General features: G+C 38.4%; 1 protein-coding gene across 3 annotated transcripts in view; it reads right to left on the bottom strand.

Moving 5' to 3' along the window:
* The window catches only part of SUGT1 (SGT1 homolog, MIS12 kinetochore complex assembly cochaperone), a 50,209-nt gene that overhangs the window by 11,436 nt on the left and 22,849 nt on the right, over window positions 1-15,924 (bottom strand). For all 3 annotated transcript variants that reach the window (XM_037894876.2, XM_037894894.2, XM_037894886.2), the window contains one exon: window positions 15,317-15,424. In XM_037894876.2, coding sequence (XP_037750804.1) covers window positions 15,317-15,424 — 108 coding nt within the window. The remainder of the gene's footprint in view (window positions 1-15,316; window positions 15,425-15,924) is intronic.

The raw sequence follows: 15,924 nt of genomic DNA, 5'->3' as shown, positions 1-15,924 counted from the left end.
GTTTTCTTACAGGTCACTGATAAAAATGTTAAAGAGCAAAGGGCCAAGAACAGATCCATATAGGATCCTACTGGAAACAAACCTACTTGCCAGTTATTTTCTGATTTCACATTTATAGCTGATAAAATTTATGTTTGTGCACTCATACCAACTTCTGCTGTGAAGTTCTAATTTTGTGTTTGTAACAGAGGATGTTATGGATCTTACTTTATCAATATTAAACATTATCTAAATATTAATATTTATTCTAATTGACTGGTTTTCTATTTTGCTTAAAAGTTAAGACACTTGAGAGAAAGTACTTGTATCTCACATTTTGTTTCAGTAGGACTGCAATATATTAAAGATCAACTTATTTTTGTTTCGACACATATTCATAACTTAAGAGCAAAAGAGAAGTTTCTTGACAGGTTAACTTTAAGTGCTGATTACAGTATAACTAAATCCAGTTTGTAGCCCATGTAGCCCAGTTTGTAGCCCAGCAATATGAGTAGCTCTCAGTATCATTTAGGCCCCCAACCTACCATGGTTACTCCTTGGTTAATAAGTGCAGCAGCTAATTACATATTACTATCCATAGTCACAGCATTTGATCTATAGGTCAGATTCACGTGCAGTGAAGGGAGGGAAAGAGAATAAATCGGGAGTTTAACAAAAACAGAGAAAGTGGAATTTCAAGAAATGTTTAACCTATACTAGATGTATACACACTTCTGTAGGCCAAGGTTACCCTACAGCAGGGACTTCCCCCAAACTCTTTGTCTGCCACACTCCTACCTCCCTCTATTTCAGGGATTCCCTACAAACCCACTCACCTCCATTCCAGGGGCTCTCTGTTCCCCCACCCCCAGGCCCTTCCTCCTGTTTTGCCCCTCCCCTCTATGTCTGAGAGACATTTCATTCAGGGTGTCAATATTTTAAACTCTATTAGGACAATGGGCAAAGCCAAGATGGTGGGGTGTTATGCTGGAATTCATTAGTGGATGCCACCTTTATTCTATAGACAATAAGAGGCCTGATTGAAGCTGATGGTCTTCTAACCAGATGTCAGGGGCTCCAAGGGTACCATTTTTTCCATTCCAGTTTTGCATTTTTCACAAAAATGAATAGGGTTTTGCCTATTGATATCTGTAACAGTCCCTAAATTTGGAAATTGATTAGATGGCCATCCAAAAGTTATATTACAGACAGATACCATCAAGTTGAGTCTAGCGCCTCACTTTGTTCAGCTAAAAATTCAATTAACAACTTCCTTAGAAGTAAACCGCCCCCCCGCTCCCCCTTAAAGGCCCTTTTTTAAGGCAAAAAGGCTTCACCTGGAACTCCTAACTGAAATCTAGAAGCTTTAGGTCCTAGTCTGGGCTGAACTAATCTACATTAAATTTCTCAAAGAGGGATAGGCCCTCTGGACTGGAGTAAGCATCTATAGCTAGAACACATTTCTGAGCTAAGCTGAACTCCCAGGCTGAAGCAAACTTCCATGCTACACCAAACTTCCAACCAGAGTGAGCTTCTAGGCTATGACACATTCCTAACGTATATTTCTGAGTGATGCTAAACCCCTAAACTGGAAAGCTCATTACAGCTGGAGCAGGCTTCTGATTAGCCTGAGCTCCTAAACTGGAGCGAGCGCCTTCCTAACAAGTTCTGACCAATCAACTCAGTGCACCTCACTGAAAATGAAGACGCTCAATAGCAAACATGCAGCATCTTCCAGTACCAAAAGAAAACATCACATATTATCAGAAAGTTTATAGTCTAAATTAGGGCTGTCAAGCGATTAAAAAAATTAATCACGATTAATTGTGCTGTTAAACAACAGAATATCATTTATTTAAATATTTTTGGATGTTTTCTAACATTTTCAAATATATTGATTTCAATTACAATACAGAATACAAACTGTACAGTGCTCACTTTATATTTATTTTCGATTACAACTATTTGCACTATAAAAAACAAAAGAAATAATATTTTCAATTCACCTAATAGAAGTACTCTAGTACAATCTCTATCATGAAAATTGAACTTACAAATGTGGAATCATGTACAAAAAAATAACTGCATTCAAAAATAAAACGTAAAACTTTAGAGCCTACTAGTCCACCCAGTCCTATGTCAGCCGATCTCTCAGACAAACAAGTTTGGTTACATTTGCAGGAGATAATATTGCACGCTTCTTGTTTACAATGTCACCTGAAACTGAGCATAAGCGTTCGCATGGCACTTTTGTAACCGGCGTCGCAAGATATTTACGTTCCAGATGCACTAAAGATTCGTATGTCCCTTCATGCTTCAACCACCATTCCAGATGATATGCATCCATGCTGATGACAGGTGCTGCTCGATAATGATCCAAAGCAGAGCGGACCAATACATGTTCATTTTCATCATCTGAGTCAGATGCCATCAGCAGAAGGTTGATTTTCTTTTTTGGTGGTTTGGGTTCTGTAGTTTCTACATCTGAGTGTTGCTCTTCTAAGACTTCTGAAAGCATGCTCCACACTGCATCCCTCTTAGATTTTGGATGGCACTTCAGACTCTTAAGCCTTGGGTCAAGTGCCATAGCTATTTTTAGAAATCTCATATTGGTACCTTCTTTGCATTTTGTCAAATCTGCAGTGAGTGTTCATAAATCAAACAACATGTGCTGGGTCATCATCCGAGACTCCTACAACATGAAATATATGGCAGAATGCGGCTAAAACAGACCAGGAGACATACAATTATCTCCCAAGAAGTTCAGTCACTGATTTAATTAATGGATTTTTTTTTTTAATGATCGTCATAAATATAAAGGGAAGGGTAACCACTTTTCTGTATACAGTGCTATAAAATCCCTCCTGGCCAGAGGCAAAATCCTTTCACCTGTAAAGAGTTAAGAAGCTAGGATAACCTCGCTGGCACCTGACCAAAATGACCAATGAGGGGACAAGATACTTTCAAATCTGGAGGGGGGCGGGGAAAAAGGCTGTGTCTGTCTGTGTGATACCTTTGCCAGGAACAGATCAAGGATGGAAGCCCTCCAACTCCTGTAAAGTTAGCAAGTAATCTAGCTAGAAAATGTGTTAGCTTTTCTTTGTTTTGGCTTGTAAATTCGCTGAGCTGGAGGAAATGTGTATTCCTGTTTGTGTGTCTTTTTGTAACTTAAGAGAATCCCTCTAGGCAAAACCTATGTTTTGAATTTGACTGCCTGTAAGATTATCTTCCATTCTGATCTTACAGAGTTGTTCTCTTATCTTTTTTTGTTCTTCTAATAAAGTTTGATTTTTAAGAATCTGATGGGGTTTTTTGGGGGTCTTAAAAATCCAAGGCTGGTTTGTGCTCATCTTGTTTATACTCAAGCCTCCCCAGGAAAGGGGGTGTAAGGGCTTGGGGGGGATATTTTGGGGAAATAGGAACTCCAAGTGGTCCTTTCCCTGTTGTCTAAATCACTTGGTGGTGGCAGCATACTGTTCAAGGACAAGGTAAAGTTTGTGCCTTGGGAAAGTTTTTAACCTAAGCTGGTAAAAATAAGCTTAGGGGGTCTTTCATGCGGGTCCCCACATCTGTACCCCAGAGTTCAGAGTGGGGAAGGAACCTTGACAATCATCATTATGGAAGTACATCCTCTGGAATGGTGGCCGAAGCATGAAGGGGCATGTGAACCCCCTGTTTAGCATATCTGGCACGTAAATACCTTGCAACGCCAGCTACAAAAGCCCTATGTGAATGCCTGTTCTCACTTTCAGGTGACATTGAAAATAAGAAGCGGGCAGCAGTATCTCCCGTAAATGTAAAGAAACTTGTTTCTCTTAGCATGGCTGAACAAGAAGTAGGACTGAGTGGACTTGTAGGATCTAAAATTTTACATTGTTTTGTTTTAGAGTTCAGTTATGTAACAAAACAAACAAAAATCTACATTTGTAAGTTGCACTTTCATGATAAAGAGATTGCACTATCGTACTTGTCTGAGGTGAACTGAAAACTAACATCTTTTGTTACTCATTTTTACAGTGCAAATATTTGTAATAAAAATATAAAGTGAGCACTGTACACGTTGTATTGTGTTGTAATCGAAATCAAAATAGTTCAAAATGTAGAAAAAACATCCACAAATATTTAATACATTTCAATTGGTATTCTACTGCTTAACAGTGCAATTAACTGTGATTAATATTTGAGTTAATTGCATGAGTTAACTGCAATTAATTGACAGCCCTAATCTAAAATCTCTATTTCATTAGAAGGAAGCCAAAACCAACTCTGCAGTTGGGTTCTACTTTCCTCTCTTTTGGGACTCATTTAGGAATTAATACATACATTTGACACTTTCAGAAACCTTTCGCCTGAGCCTCCACAATCTCAATTCTCAGCTCCCTTACCATTATTGGCAGTTTAAGTCAGCCCATAGTTATCCCCTTGTAATCAGGCTAAAACCTATTTTTCTGAGTAAACAGGATCACCTGACCACATCTGTGTACCCAGGTTGTCCTGTGCTCCTTCTCATCTCTCTGCAGGCCATCTAGAGCACAATGCCCTACATGCTACTACAGTAGACAACTGTTAGTAGCAACATATTGGTGCTGTCAAGGTTCCTTCCCCACTCTGAACTCTAGGGTACAGATGTGGGGACCTGTATGAAAACCTCCTAAACTTACTTTTACCAGCTTAGGTTAAAACTTCCCCAAGGTACAAACTATTTTACCTTTTGCCCTTGGACTTGATCGCTGCCACCACCAAACGTCTAACAGATATGTAACTGGGAAAGAGCCCGTTTGGAAACGTCTTTCCCCTCAAAATCCTCCCAAACCCTACACCCCCTTTCCTGGGGAAGGTTTGAGAAAAATCTTCACCAATTTGCATAGGTGAACACAGACCCAAACCCTTGGATCTTAAAAACAATGAAAAAACAGAATCTTAAAAGAAGAATTTTAATAGAAGAAAAAGTAAAAGAATCACCTCTGTAAAATCAGGACCGTAAATACCTTACAGGGCAATTAGTTTCAAAACATAGAGAATCCCTCTAGGCAAAACCTTAAGTTACAAAAAGACACAAAAACAGGAATCTACATTCCATTCAGCACAGCTTATTTTTTCAGCCATTTAAAGAAAACAGAATCTAATGCATATCTAGCTAGATTACTTACTAAGTTCTAAGACTCCACTCCTGTTCTGTTCCTGGCAAAAGCATCACACAGAGAGAGAGAGAGAGGCTTTGTTTCTCCCTCCCCACAGCTTTTGAAAGTATCTTGTCTCCTTATTGGTCATTTTGGTCAGGTGCCAGCAAGGTTATCCTAGCTTCTTAACCCTTTACAGATGAAAGGGTTTTTCCTCTGGCCAGGAGGGATTTTAAAGGTGTTTACACTTCCCTTTATATTTATGACAGGTGCCGTTTTGCTATGTTGCGTCTGAGTGGCTGTTGCTGTTACGGGGATCGTCATCTGACCAAAGGCATCCTGCTTTTTCTGATCAGTAAAACAGCTACAGTACATGCTAACAATCTATAGTTGTAACAATACCATGTATGTTTATTATTCCTACAGTAATATATTAGTATACATACTGTACATTTTAAACACGTGCTCTGTTACGCATTTGTAGCCTACCACCAGATTGTATCAAAACAGCGGTATTAACTGATTTAATGATATAAAAATATTGTTTTATTTTTATGTTTTAAGAACAATAAAACCTCAACCATGACCACAAACACAACCTCCTGATCTTACTTGTAAACATTTTTTGTACTCGCACTTAACTGTAATACTTTGTACATACTGTAAGTCACCCTGGGTAAGGTGTCTGTTAAACAAATAATGTAATAACCTAAATTAAAATATTTCACATCAGTGTATTCTATTTATACAGTAAGTATCAAAGCATGGCTTTGATTTTTGGCTAGGGAAAGGCCCTGTCATCAACCAAGTGCCTTTTGCTGGTGCCATGGAATTCCATTCAGATTTGTTAGAGTTAGAGAACTGATGACTTTCAGCAGTTTACGCTACAGTTTGAATCAATTACTGATTGATTTTGACAGCATTCCAAAACTCCCTAATGTTCTAAGGCTAGGGCCTAGCAGCTGCAGTATACACTGCACTGAGAATCACCAGGAGAATAAACTCAGCCTGGCTGCTGCCAAAACCGACATAACAGCAGGATGGAAGGAAGAAAGCATGCACTAAGCTGGCCTCCTGTCCAAAATGTGGGGACCTGCAGCACATGACCTCAGTGACCCATCCTCCCCATCAGTGAGCACCACCTGGGGCAAGAGCCCCCCTCTTCTGGAGGCAGAAGAGAATCCCTGAAAATGGAAGTAGTAAGAACCAGGAGAAAAATGAATTCTAAAATCACTTCTGCTGACTCATTCATTCTGTACCCTTCACAGCTATTAAGAAATGCCTTATATCCCACAGAAGTTCCGAATACAATCTAGCTCTGATTTGGCATACCCAAATCCCATACACTTAGCCACACTGCCTCGGTGTCCTTGTCCTTTTCTACTGTATGTGTAAAACTGGGATAGTCATGCATAGGTAATCCACTGTTTCAGTGCATTGTATATAATCCTCCAGTGGCTGGTTCAAGGAGGATTCAGCAGGGCGGGTTGATCCACCTCAATCAAGGGAATTTAAATCAACAATTTAAATCATCAAGTGGAAAGCCTCAAATTAATTCACTGACTTTAAACAACTTTTCCATTTGTGCATCAGTTATTTTCTAAAGAAAGGTACATTCACTGGTTGAGACAACCATTAAAACATGTTGATTTACAACTAAATAGAGTCGTTACACTAGATTTGGTACATATTTTTGCTACCTAGGAGGATACGTTATAACTATATACATTTATTTAAGCAATGATACAACTTAATATTTTCAAATTCTTATTAATTGTACATTTTACTATGTTAGAAAATGGTGAATGATATATTCCTTTTTTTTTTTTTACACTAGATAATTAACTTTTTGTCCATGGTTTTGTGTCATACTGCATTTGAAAGGTAACTGGAATTTAATTAAACAGACAAAACAGTATTTATTTTTTACTTAAATGTTTTAAGAGATAAGTTTAGGCCTAAGCATATTAAAATTAAATCAGAATATAAAACATTAACAGAAATTATATTTCAAATAAAAAAATCTAATTTTAAATCAAAAATCCCTTTTTTTTTATTTGATTTTTATCCAACTCAGATTAAAATCTTCTCCTGCCACCAGCTAATATAGTTATTTCTGTAGCTCAGGAGGCAGAAAATTCAGGATGCAAGCCCTGATAATGATGCAGGCAGGATGGGGCCTGATGACAATTGCACAAAAATAGAATTTTTTTTAACCTTTTTCCTTTCATGCATTCCATAATTTAAATAAAATTTCTTTTAACAGTTTCTTATATGCAAGTTGGTAAATTCTTAGTCTCTTCCCACCACATTTGTTTGACAAAGAAGAATCAAGAATCTTGACTAACATCCAATTGATATACTCAGCACAAAGAATATTAAGTATTTCTTTACTCTTTCCTGGAGAAAGAATGGTGAATAAGATTACTTTTTGCCCATGAAATTTGAGAGAACCATATAAAGTGGAACTGTCCAAGTAATACAAGTGATCTAGACATAAGCACTGCATTTTGGCTCCCCCTGCTGGAAATAAGTCTTTAAAACAACTGATGCTATTAATGCAGTTAACTCTCCTTCACAATTCTCCCACAAAAGTAAGGAGTGAGTAACTAAGTTTGTGGCTTTAGCCACCAAAGATGCATGACCTATGTTACTACAATTAACAGTTATAGTGGTAATCTGTAACATACACAGCACCTACCTATGCATTTCTCAGATACCTGATTCAAAAATTTTGTATTAGAAATATGAGCTGGTCTGATGTCTATGGACTGATGCCATTAAGTATATATACACACACAGTAGAACCTCAGAGTTACGGACCCCAGAGCAACGAACTGACCAGTAAATCACTCACCTCGTTTGGAACCAGAAGCACACATTAGGCAGCAGCGGAGACAAAAATAAAAACAGCAAGCAGTACAGTACTGTGTTAAACAAACTACTAAAAAATAAAGGGAAAGCAGCATTTTTCTTCCGCATAGTAAAGTTTCAAAGCTGTATAAGTCAATGTTCAGTTGTAAACTTTTGAAAGAACAACCATAATGTTTTGTTCATAGTTATGAACAACCCCAATTCCTAAGGTGTTCGTAACTCTGAGGTTCTACTGTATCTGTATGGTGGCTATGGTGTACCACAATAACATGTTCAAATAAACAAGCTGAGGGCTATTAGGGAAACAGTAGTTTCTCATTACAGGTATGCTAAATGGAGGAGGCGGCAAGTGGATAGCTTCAGATTACATAGTTTACACAAATGCTCTTTGCAAAAGGAAAACCTATTGACATACAGGTATTGGAGGATGTTGTAATGGCAAAAGCTAGAGACCAAATTGTGGTTCTGCTCCCAAGAATGATTATGTAGAAATGGTACCTTCCTCAGCAGATCTGTTCTGTGTATGTTCAGTCAGACAAGTTCTTTCAAAAAATTGTTTTGATATTTCATCATTGTTAGCACAGCAGAGCCAACACAACTCTAGAAAAAACTACAATCTTTTCTGAATCCAGTATCAAAATTGTTTAATTTTGATTGCAGAACCTTTATTGCTGGCTGCGAACAAGCCAGAAGATAGTTTCACTTTCAGATCTCAGGTACCCTTTGCAGATCTAGCAGACAGTACACTTGCCCAAGCCAAATCAGGCTACATAAGACAAGAACTCTGGTTACAAGCTCACGTGGGACAAGGAAGCTGTTTAAGAGAAGACAATTTTGCAGCAAATGGTTTAGAGAATTTTCTTTCATGTAAGACAGATAAATATGTCTGAAACAAATTTAATACTAAACACAGCTCTCTCTAATAGTCACCTAGAGATTTAGGTTTTCCTGTATTGCCATAAAGTTACAAGTAATATTTTAAAACAACCTGGATCAAGTCAGAAATATTAGGATAGTTTGAAGGACAACAGGAGAGAAATTCTGACCTTGGAGGAGTAAGAAGTAGGTAACAGTTTAAGTTCTAGGAGGTAGATGCCACAAGAAGAGATCGGTACCAAACACTGTGGGCACAAGTAAGTGTTACATACCCTGAAAACTATTTGTATATGGTTACCCAACCTTTCAAGAGGTCAGCTCCACACCAAGAGAGAATGTCAAACGGTCAGAAAATTAGATTAGTAAAGGACAGTAGGATATAGATGAGTTTTTTTTCCCGAGATGTGGAAAGGACAGAAGGTCAGCATTGCTACCTTCAGAAAAACCTATAGCTCACTAATAAGGAAGCAGTACTGACAATGACTTGAAGTTATTATTTGGTTGAGAAAATACCGTAACTACTTATAGCCAGATTATGAGAACAGTGGGAGTTTTCAGAAGTGCGTGGTACCCAGCAAGAGTTTTGCTCCAATTGTGAGTGTGCTGCTGTTTTATTAAATCTGGGACTTAGTCTCCCAAATTTTGGTGGCCTGGATTTTCTGCAGGACATAGATTGTGAGAGAGTCTGACTGAGTTTAAAGAGTCTGAACTGCTGTAGCCATCAAGGAAAATGGTACCTGGAAAAAGTATTCCTATATTCAGAGTTGTTATCAGATATGAACTTTGAAGCCTGCCCAAAGGCGATCGGTTGGGACCCATGTTAGTGTTGAAACTGTTTAAGAGATGTTTTTATGTTTTCATCACACTTTTGTTGCGTCTAGACAATATTCACAGAACTAAAAAAACTTCATACCCAACTTCAAGATTTTTTTCCCTACTCAAAAATGAGCTATATACAAGTAATACACTCCCAGTACATGTTCTCTATTCTTGCAAAATGTCTGAGATATTTGTATAAATTAGACATATTATACTGTCGGCTCCATTATCAAAAGGACACATACCAGAAATCCCAGCTTTAGGGTGTTAAAAGTTAAATCTACGTAAGATAGCTCTGCTTTGTTCTTTTAAGACAGTTCTCAAGCAGCATGAATTAGAAAGTTTCTCAAGATAGAGCATTACAGATATGAACCTCCTGGATAAAAGACAGAGGTGTTCTAGATTCTCAGACACTAAGATCAGTAATTTAAGTACTACTGAAGAAAGTTACACAGCTCATGTTTTACTTGCTCCAGTGGTACCTGCATAGTTAGCATGTGACCCACGTTCTACACAGTTGTCATGAGATACATAGACTACATTTGTTTTCACCTTTTTAAAACAGCAAAAATAAATTACAGAAGTTGTATTTCCTCTCTTATCATGCAATATTAAAACAATTGTAAGTGCCACTCAGATGTTGGCACCACACAAGAAGGTAGCGTCATCCAAACCACATTCTGACCTTTCCACAAAATCAAATATTTATATTAGTGTGTGTCTAACACTTATGCTAAGTGTACAATATCACCCTATTGGAAGAAGTAGTCTCTGGTTTTGAATATTAAAAAAGCCAACCTGATGCTTCTTAATTGCCCACAATGGTTAAAACACTACCTTCAAACAAACTCACCTACATCAGGAAATCCATCTAGGAAAGGTCTTGAATATGGTTATTAAAAGAATTAAAAAACAAAAAGTGCATTTCTAGCTAAAAATAAAATCCACTGGGAGGCAAGACATCATTTTAGAAAAAACTAGGAAAAGCTAGGAGTAAGCTATCAAGCATTAATCAGTATATTACAAAATCTTAGCCTCAGATTTTCTTTAGCTCTATAGGATTTAAGTTTTGGGGGTGGTTTTAAACTTGAACTTGACTAACAAGCTAAAACCAGAGAACCATGAAAGTGGAACTTGCAATCACTGTAAACTTCAAGTGTTATCTGAGTACAGCTTCACTTTAATAAGGCCCGAAATGTGTGCCTCACAACCGTTGTAAATTCCATATATTGTGCTATCAAAGCTTATAACTTTCACTGAAATCACAAACTTGGTTTTGTTCATAAAGCAAGCTTGCAACATGCACCTCTCCCCATCTTTCTTAACTCCATCCTGAGAATCAGTTCTCAATTCAAGCTGCATAGCTTGTAACTCACAAACAGAGGTTTTATAATTAAATGTAAAGTTCACTTAGTCTTTCCAATTTGAGGATAAGCATGAATACATTTTGCACTGTGAGAGATGTAATTCCAAGACTGAAAAATGCTTTATTTAGATGGAGTTAAAAAGAGCCTACCAACTTGAAAGGAGTTCACAATTCCATCTAAAATTTTGTATCTGCCATTGTTTCAAGTAACACTTAGAATAGCTATCAGATTAGTAAAAATTTCAGTAAGTTTGTTTACTTTGCATTTGTCAGCATTTTGTGTACAATTAGTTTTATTCATGGTGCACACACTTTAGGCCTTCCAAAACATTGTTTATCAGTAAACAGCTATAGCTGAGCTGAAAAACTTAAATGGCAGCAAGTAAAAATATAAACAAAGAAGTGGTGAGAGGTGGCAGTTCTGGGTATGTTCTCAGGACTGCTGTAAGATTTTTAAATATAAAGCAGGGAAGAAAACTTCCGATTACATTTTTTTAATGGAATTTAAAAATATTCAGGTTATATCAGGCCAATGTTTTTGAAAGGTTGCTCTAATAGTCAACATTAAAAAAAATCTAATGACAGAACCATTTAAGACTAAGAATGCATTACCTTTTAAAATTCAGTGGTACAAACTCAGAAAAATTCAATGTAGTTTCAGAAACGGTCTTCACTCTGCACCTATACCCACGGATTATCTGAAAACCTTCACCAGTGACAAATAAAAATTAATTCTGCCCTCTTAAAAATATGAATTCCAACAATACCAGTGTTGACCCTATTTCACTGTTGATCATATTGACATCCAGTTTATTTACTTATCCCAAAATTTCAGACTCTCACCTGACACCATCCCTAATCTCAAAATGCCCCAAATCTCCTTTAACTGCCAGAACCTCTAGCTTCTCCATTCATCCCCCCGTATAACTTTTGAAAGAGTTATGCATATTCCTAGAAAATTCTGAATCAGCCTCAAAGTTAAAAATTTAGGGGCATAGAAACATTTCATATTATATTCATTTTAACAGAATATGCTACAATGATTTATTGAATTCAAGGAGAATGAATACAAAGCCTCATTTCTTAGCATATATGAAATTGCCACAGAATCTCCAGTTTGCTGCAAAGACCACTACAGAAACTACAAAATTCAAGCTTGCCATTGAGTACATGTTGACGAAGTGGGTATTCACCCATGAAAGCTTATGCTCCAATATGTCTGTTAGTCTATAAGGTGCCACAGGACTCTTTGCTGCTTTTTCATATCTAATCAGGGAAATTGATGCACTCAGCCCATAAAGGATGGGATAAGGTAGATTGGGCTCTCCAGCCCATACTGGAGGTGGTTGTGATTTCTGGACTTCACCAGAAAGGTAAGATGCAAGACGTTGTAGGCTGTGGTCTGTAGCAAGTATGAACACTTCAGTCTAAGTGGTGGTTGACTTGCTGAGTCAGCATGTAAAATAACAGTGGGAGCAGCAGTTTGTGCTTCATATAGTTAGTGTGAGTGGTTATCAGCAGGAGTCAATGTTAAAGCAGTGCTGCAACATTAACTGAGACATCAGAGTTTCAGGTTTCAACAAAAACTCAAAACACACCCCTCTTCCTAAAAACATCTAATTTTTTAGGAGACAAAATAAAATACTCTGCCTTAGTTTTTGAAAGATTTTGTAAGAGGGGTTTGGGTTTTTTTTTATTAAAGCAACTACATTTGAGACTAAGCTACCTTATTGTGTTTAAGACCACTCATAATTTCATTCCAGTTAGGCTCCACCAGCTGGTCAAAACTTATAGCACTGATTTCAGTTATCACAAACTTCAACTTAACCTAGCGTTTCGTCACACTTCAAGAGGGCACACTTCAACTATTATCTCCACAATGAAAGATTCGAGCAACTAGCTACCAGAATATAGCTGAGCAGAATACGAATTTCTGCCATAATGCGGATAAGAATCAAGGTTGTACAGTCTCAGTGTACTCAAGTGGAGAAGAAAAGGAAGTGCAAGATACCTAAACCAAAACCTAGGATGGCTTTAAAGTCAACCAAAGAGGAGATGGATTGCTCAACTCCAAACCAGCCAACTCAGATGAAATGCCTCCACATGGGGCTGTAGATGCCCACTTTATCTTTTAAAAAGTTACTGCTATTTTTATAGTGCTCAAGAGCATGTGAGGTGCTTTGCAGAACAGATACAGTGACACAGTTCCTGCCTCAAAGAGCTTACCATATAACTTCAGACATGATACAATGAGTATAATACTAACAGTAAGGTCAGAAAGGACAAGGGGGTCTCCCTCTCACTCCTCTCCTTGGGCCTACCTGCCCGCCCCACCCTCGACACAGGTGTTATCACAGCTCTAGAGCTGCAAGTTTATCCTGGTGTTCCCCTTCTCTCATCTCCCATGCCAAAACAGCTCTAATACAGAGTACTGCTTAGTTCCTCCATGCACTCTTTCACAACAGCTTGGCCACCCACAGAATTGCTCCGAACACTGTGGAACCAGTGTAAGTAGAAGTAAAAGGGCAACACACCCCTCTTTCCTACATAAGGCCCTTCAGGCTTTGGACCTATAGGGCATGTCTACATGGCAATTAAAAACCCCTGGCTGGCCGGGCTCAGGCTGTTTCATTACAGAGTAGACACTGAAGCACAGGCTGCAGCCTGGGTTCGGGATCCTGTGAGGTGGAAGGGTCCAAGAGCCTGGACTCCAACCTGAGCCTGAACAGTTACACCACAATTAAACAGCCCCTTAGCCCGAGCCAGCTGGTACAGGCATACAACTGCAGCATAGACACATCCATAGATAAATCTCTGCTTGTATTAAGGTAAAGGTTCAGGCTTAGCCCTATGAGTAAAACTCTGCTTGTATTAATGAAAAGGGGCTAAGATACTAACAGTCATACTGACGACCCATACTGATCACTGAAAACCTTCAAAAAATTCCTGAAAACATTTTTCAAAAGCAAGTATTTGGGTTTTTATCTATTTAAACCCCAATTTTTCATGTCCTGGATCTCCACAGACCTGCCCCCCCCCCCCCCACCACACACTCAAGAGTCTCCGCCGGATGGTTCAGCGTACCTGTACAGAGAGGGAACAAAGAGGGGAACTGCTGGTCAGCAGCTGTTGGGAAGCAAGACAGGTAGGGAGCTTGGTCCTGATAGCAACAGGACTGCAGGGAGCAGAGCACAAGGCTGCACCCAGTGAGTACTGGCCCCCCAATTGCTTCCCCTGCCCTTCAGCATGGCCCAAGGGAATAGAGCCCCGTTTGCTTTCCCATCTGCCACGAGTGTCAGGCACCTCCTCCCCTCACCTGCTGCCTCCCCCAAGAGTACTAGGTACCCCATGTCCTCTGTCCATTGAGAATACTGGACACACCTTCCTCCTCCTCCAATCCACAGTACCTCCTCTTTCCCCCTTCTCCGCACCATGAGTACCGAGCACCTTCTTCCATCCCATCCAGAGTGCTGGAGTCAGGGACACCCATCCGCTTTCCCTGCCAGACAGAGCCACCCCTCCAACTCTAGCTTGTCTATGGAGCTGAGAAGGCCCTTCATTTCCTGGGAATTTATGAGTGTATTACACAAATTTATGAGTGTATTACAAAAATTGATAAACACTAATAAATTCCCAGGAAATGAAGAGCCTCAGTTATACACAAACTATGCTACTGCATAGACTACCTCCTTGTCTCTTATACTGAGATTTATCAAAGATGCTGAAATCATGCTGCCTTCAAGTGCTTAAACACTGTTTCAAGTATAGCATGGATTCATGAAAAGCATTCAAGAGTTAACTGCATGGCAATTTTTTGCCAGCAGTCATCTGAAGAAAGCCTACATTAAGAATGCCTAAATTACTGCAACACTTAGGCTTTAAGTCAAGTCTTGTTTGCTGTATCTACATAAAGTTGCCTTGAATGACAAGCAACCTTTAACTCCTAAAAGTTTAGGAAAGGTTTTATAAGAAGTTTATAATTTGGAGATTATGAACGTATAAAGAGATGAGCACCATAGTGCTAGTGGTAGGTAAAAACATCCACACTTTATAAATGAAGTCATTTGCACTTCAGTAAAAGCTATCTTAGATTTTACTAGCTTCTGATATTTACATGTCTGTTTAGAAAGTCTTCTGTTGGCTGAAGGGCACCTTGAAAAAAAACAATTCTGTATGAAAAAAACTAGTCATTATGACTGTCATTGGAACACAAGACAAAAGAGCAGAAATGTTTTCAACACCAGAAATATTCAAAGAAATAATTTACACTTTAAAAGCTTACCTTTGTTGAAAGCACTTTAAATGTACTTTGCTCTGGTACTATGGAATGCAGAAGAACAAGCTTCAAGTTGTAGTCTTCTCCGGATGGAAGTCTCACCAATGCATTCAGCTGTTAACAGATAAACATCTCTTTGTGATGACCACAGAGTACACTAGCTGCAATTTTCGATCTTAGCATTAATTTTAATCCTCCACTGACAACTTTCAGTGATTAAACGAATGACTTCACTTGGAATGTTTTAATGAAATGTCAAGCACAAGACAGGAATTTCAAACTGCACTATTTCTTACTGCATTATTCAACAATGATTTCAAAGTGCACTAGAAAATAAATAGGAGATTGTTGTTCCTAGCCACCAACTAGCTACTCAAAAAGGCTGTTATCTCATCAGTTTGATCTGCATTCTTTAGGAAAGTGTTGCATGACAATAAGAAGATAGCAAAACATTAACAATGGAACACAAAGATTATGCAACTTTCCTCTTCCCACATACTTCAAACATTTACTTATGAAGTGAGATGTGTGCATGTAATCTTGACTGAAGTGAGCTGTAGCTCACGAAAGCTTATGCTCAAATAAATTGATTAGTCTCTAAGATGCCACAAGTA

The sequence above is a fragment of the Chelonia mydas genome, chromosome 1 (genome assembly GCF_015237465.2).
Source record: "Chelonia mydas isolate rCheMyd1 chromosome 1, rCheMyd1.pri.v2, whole genome shotgun sequence".
NCBI classification, from domain to species: Eukaryota; Metazoa; Chordata; order Testudines; family Cheloniidae; genus Chelonia; species Chelonia mydas.
The sequence above is the reverse complement of the archived record's forward strand: the minus strand, read 5'-3'. Positions and strand labels throughout refer to the sequence as shown.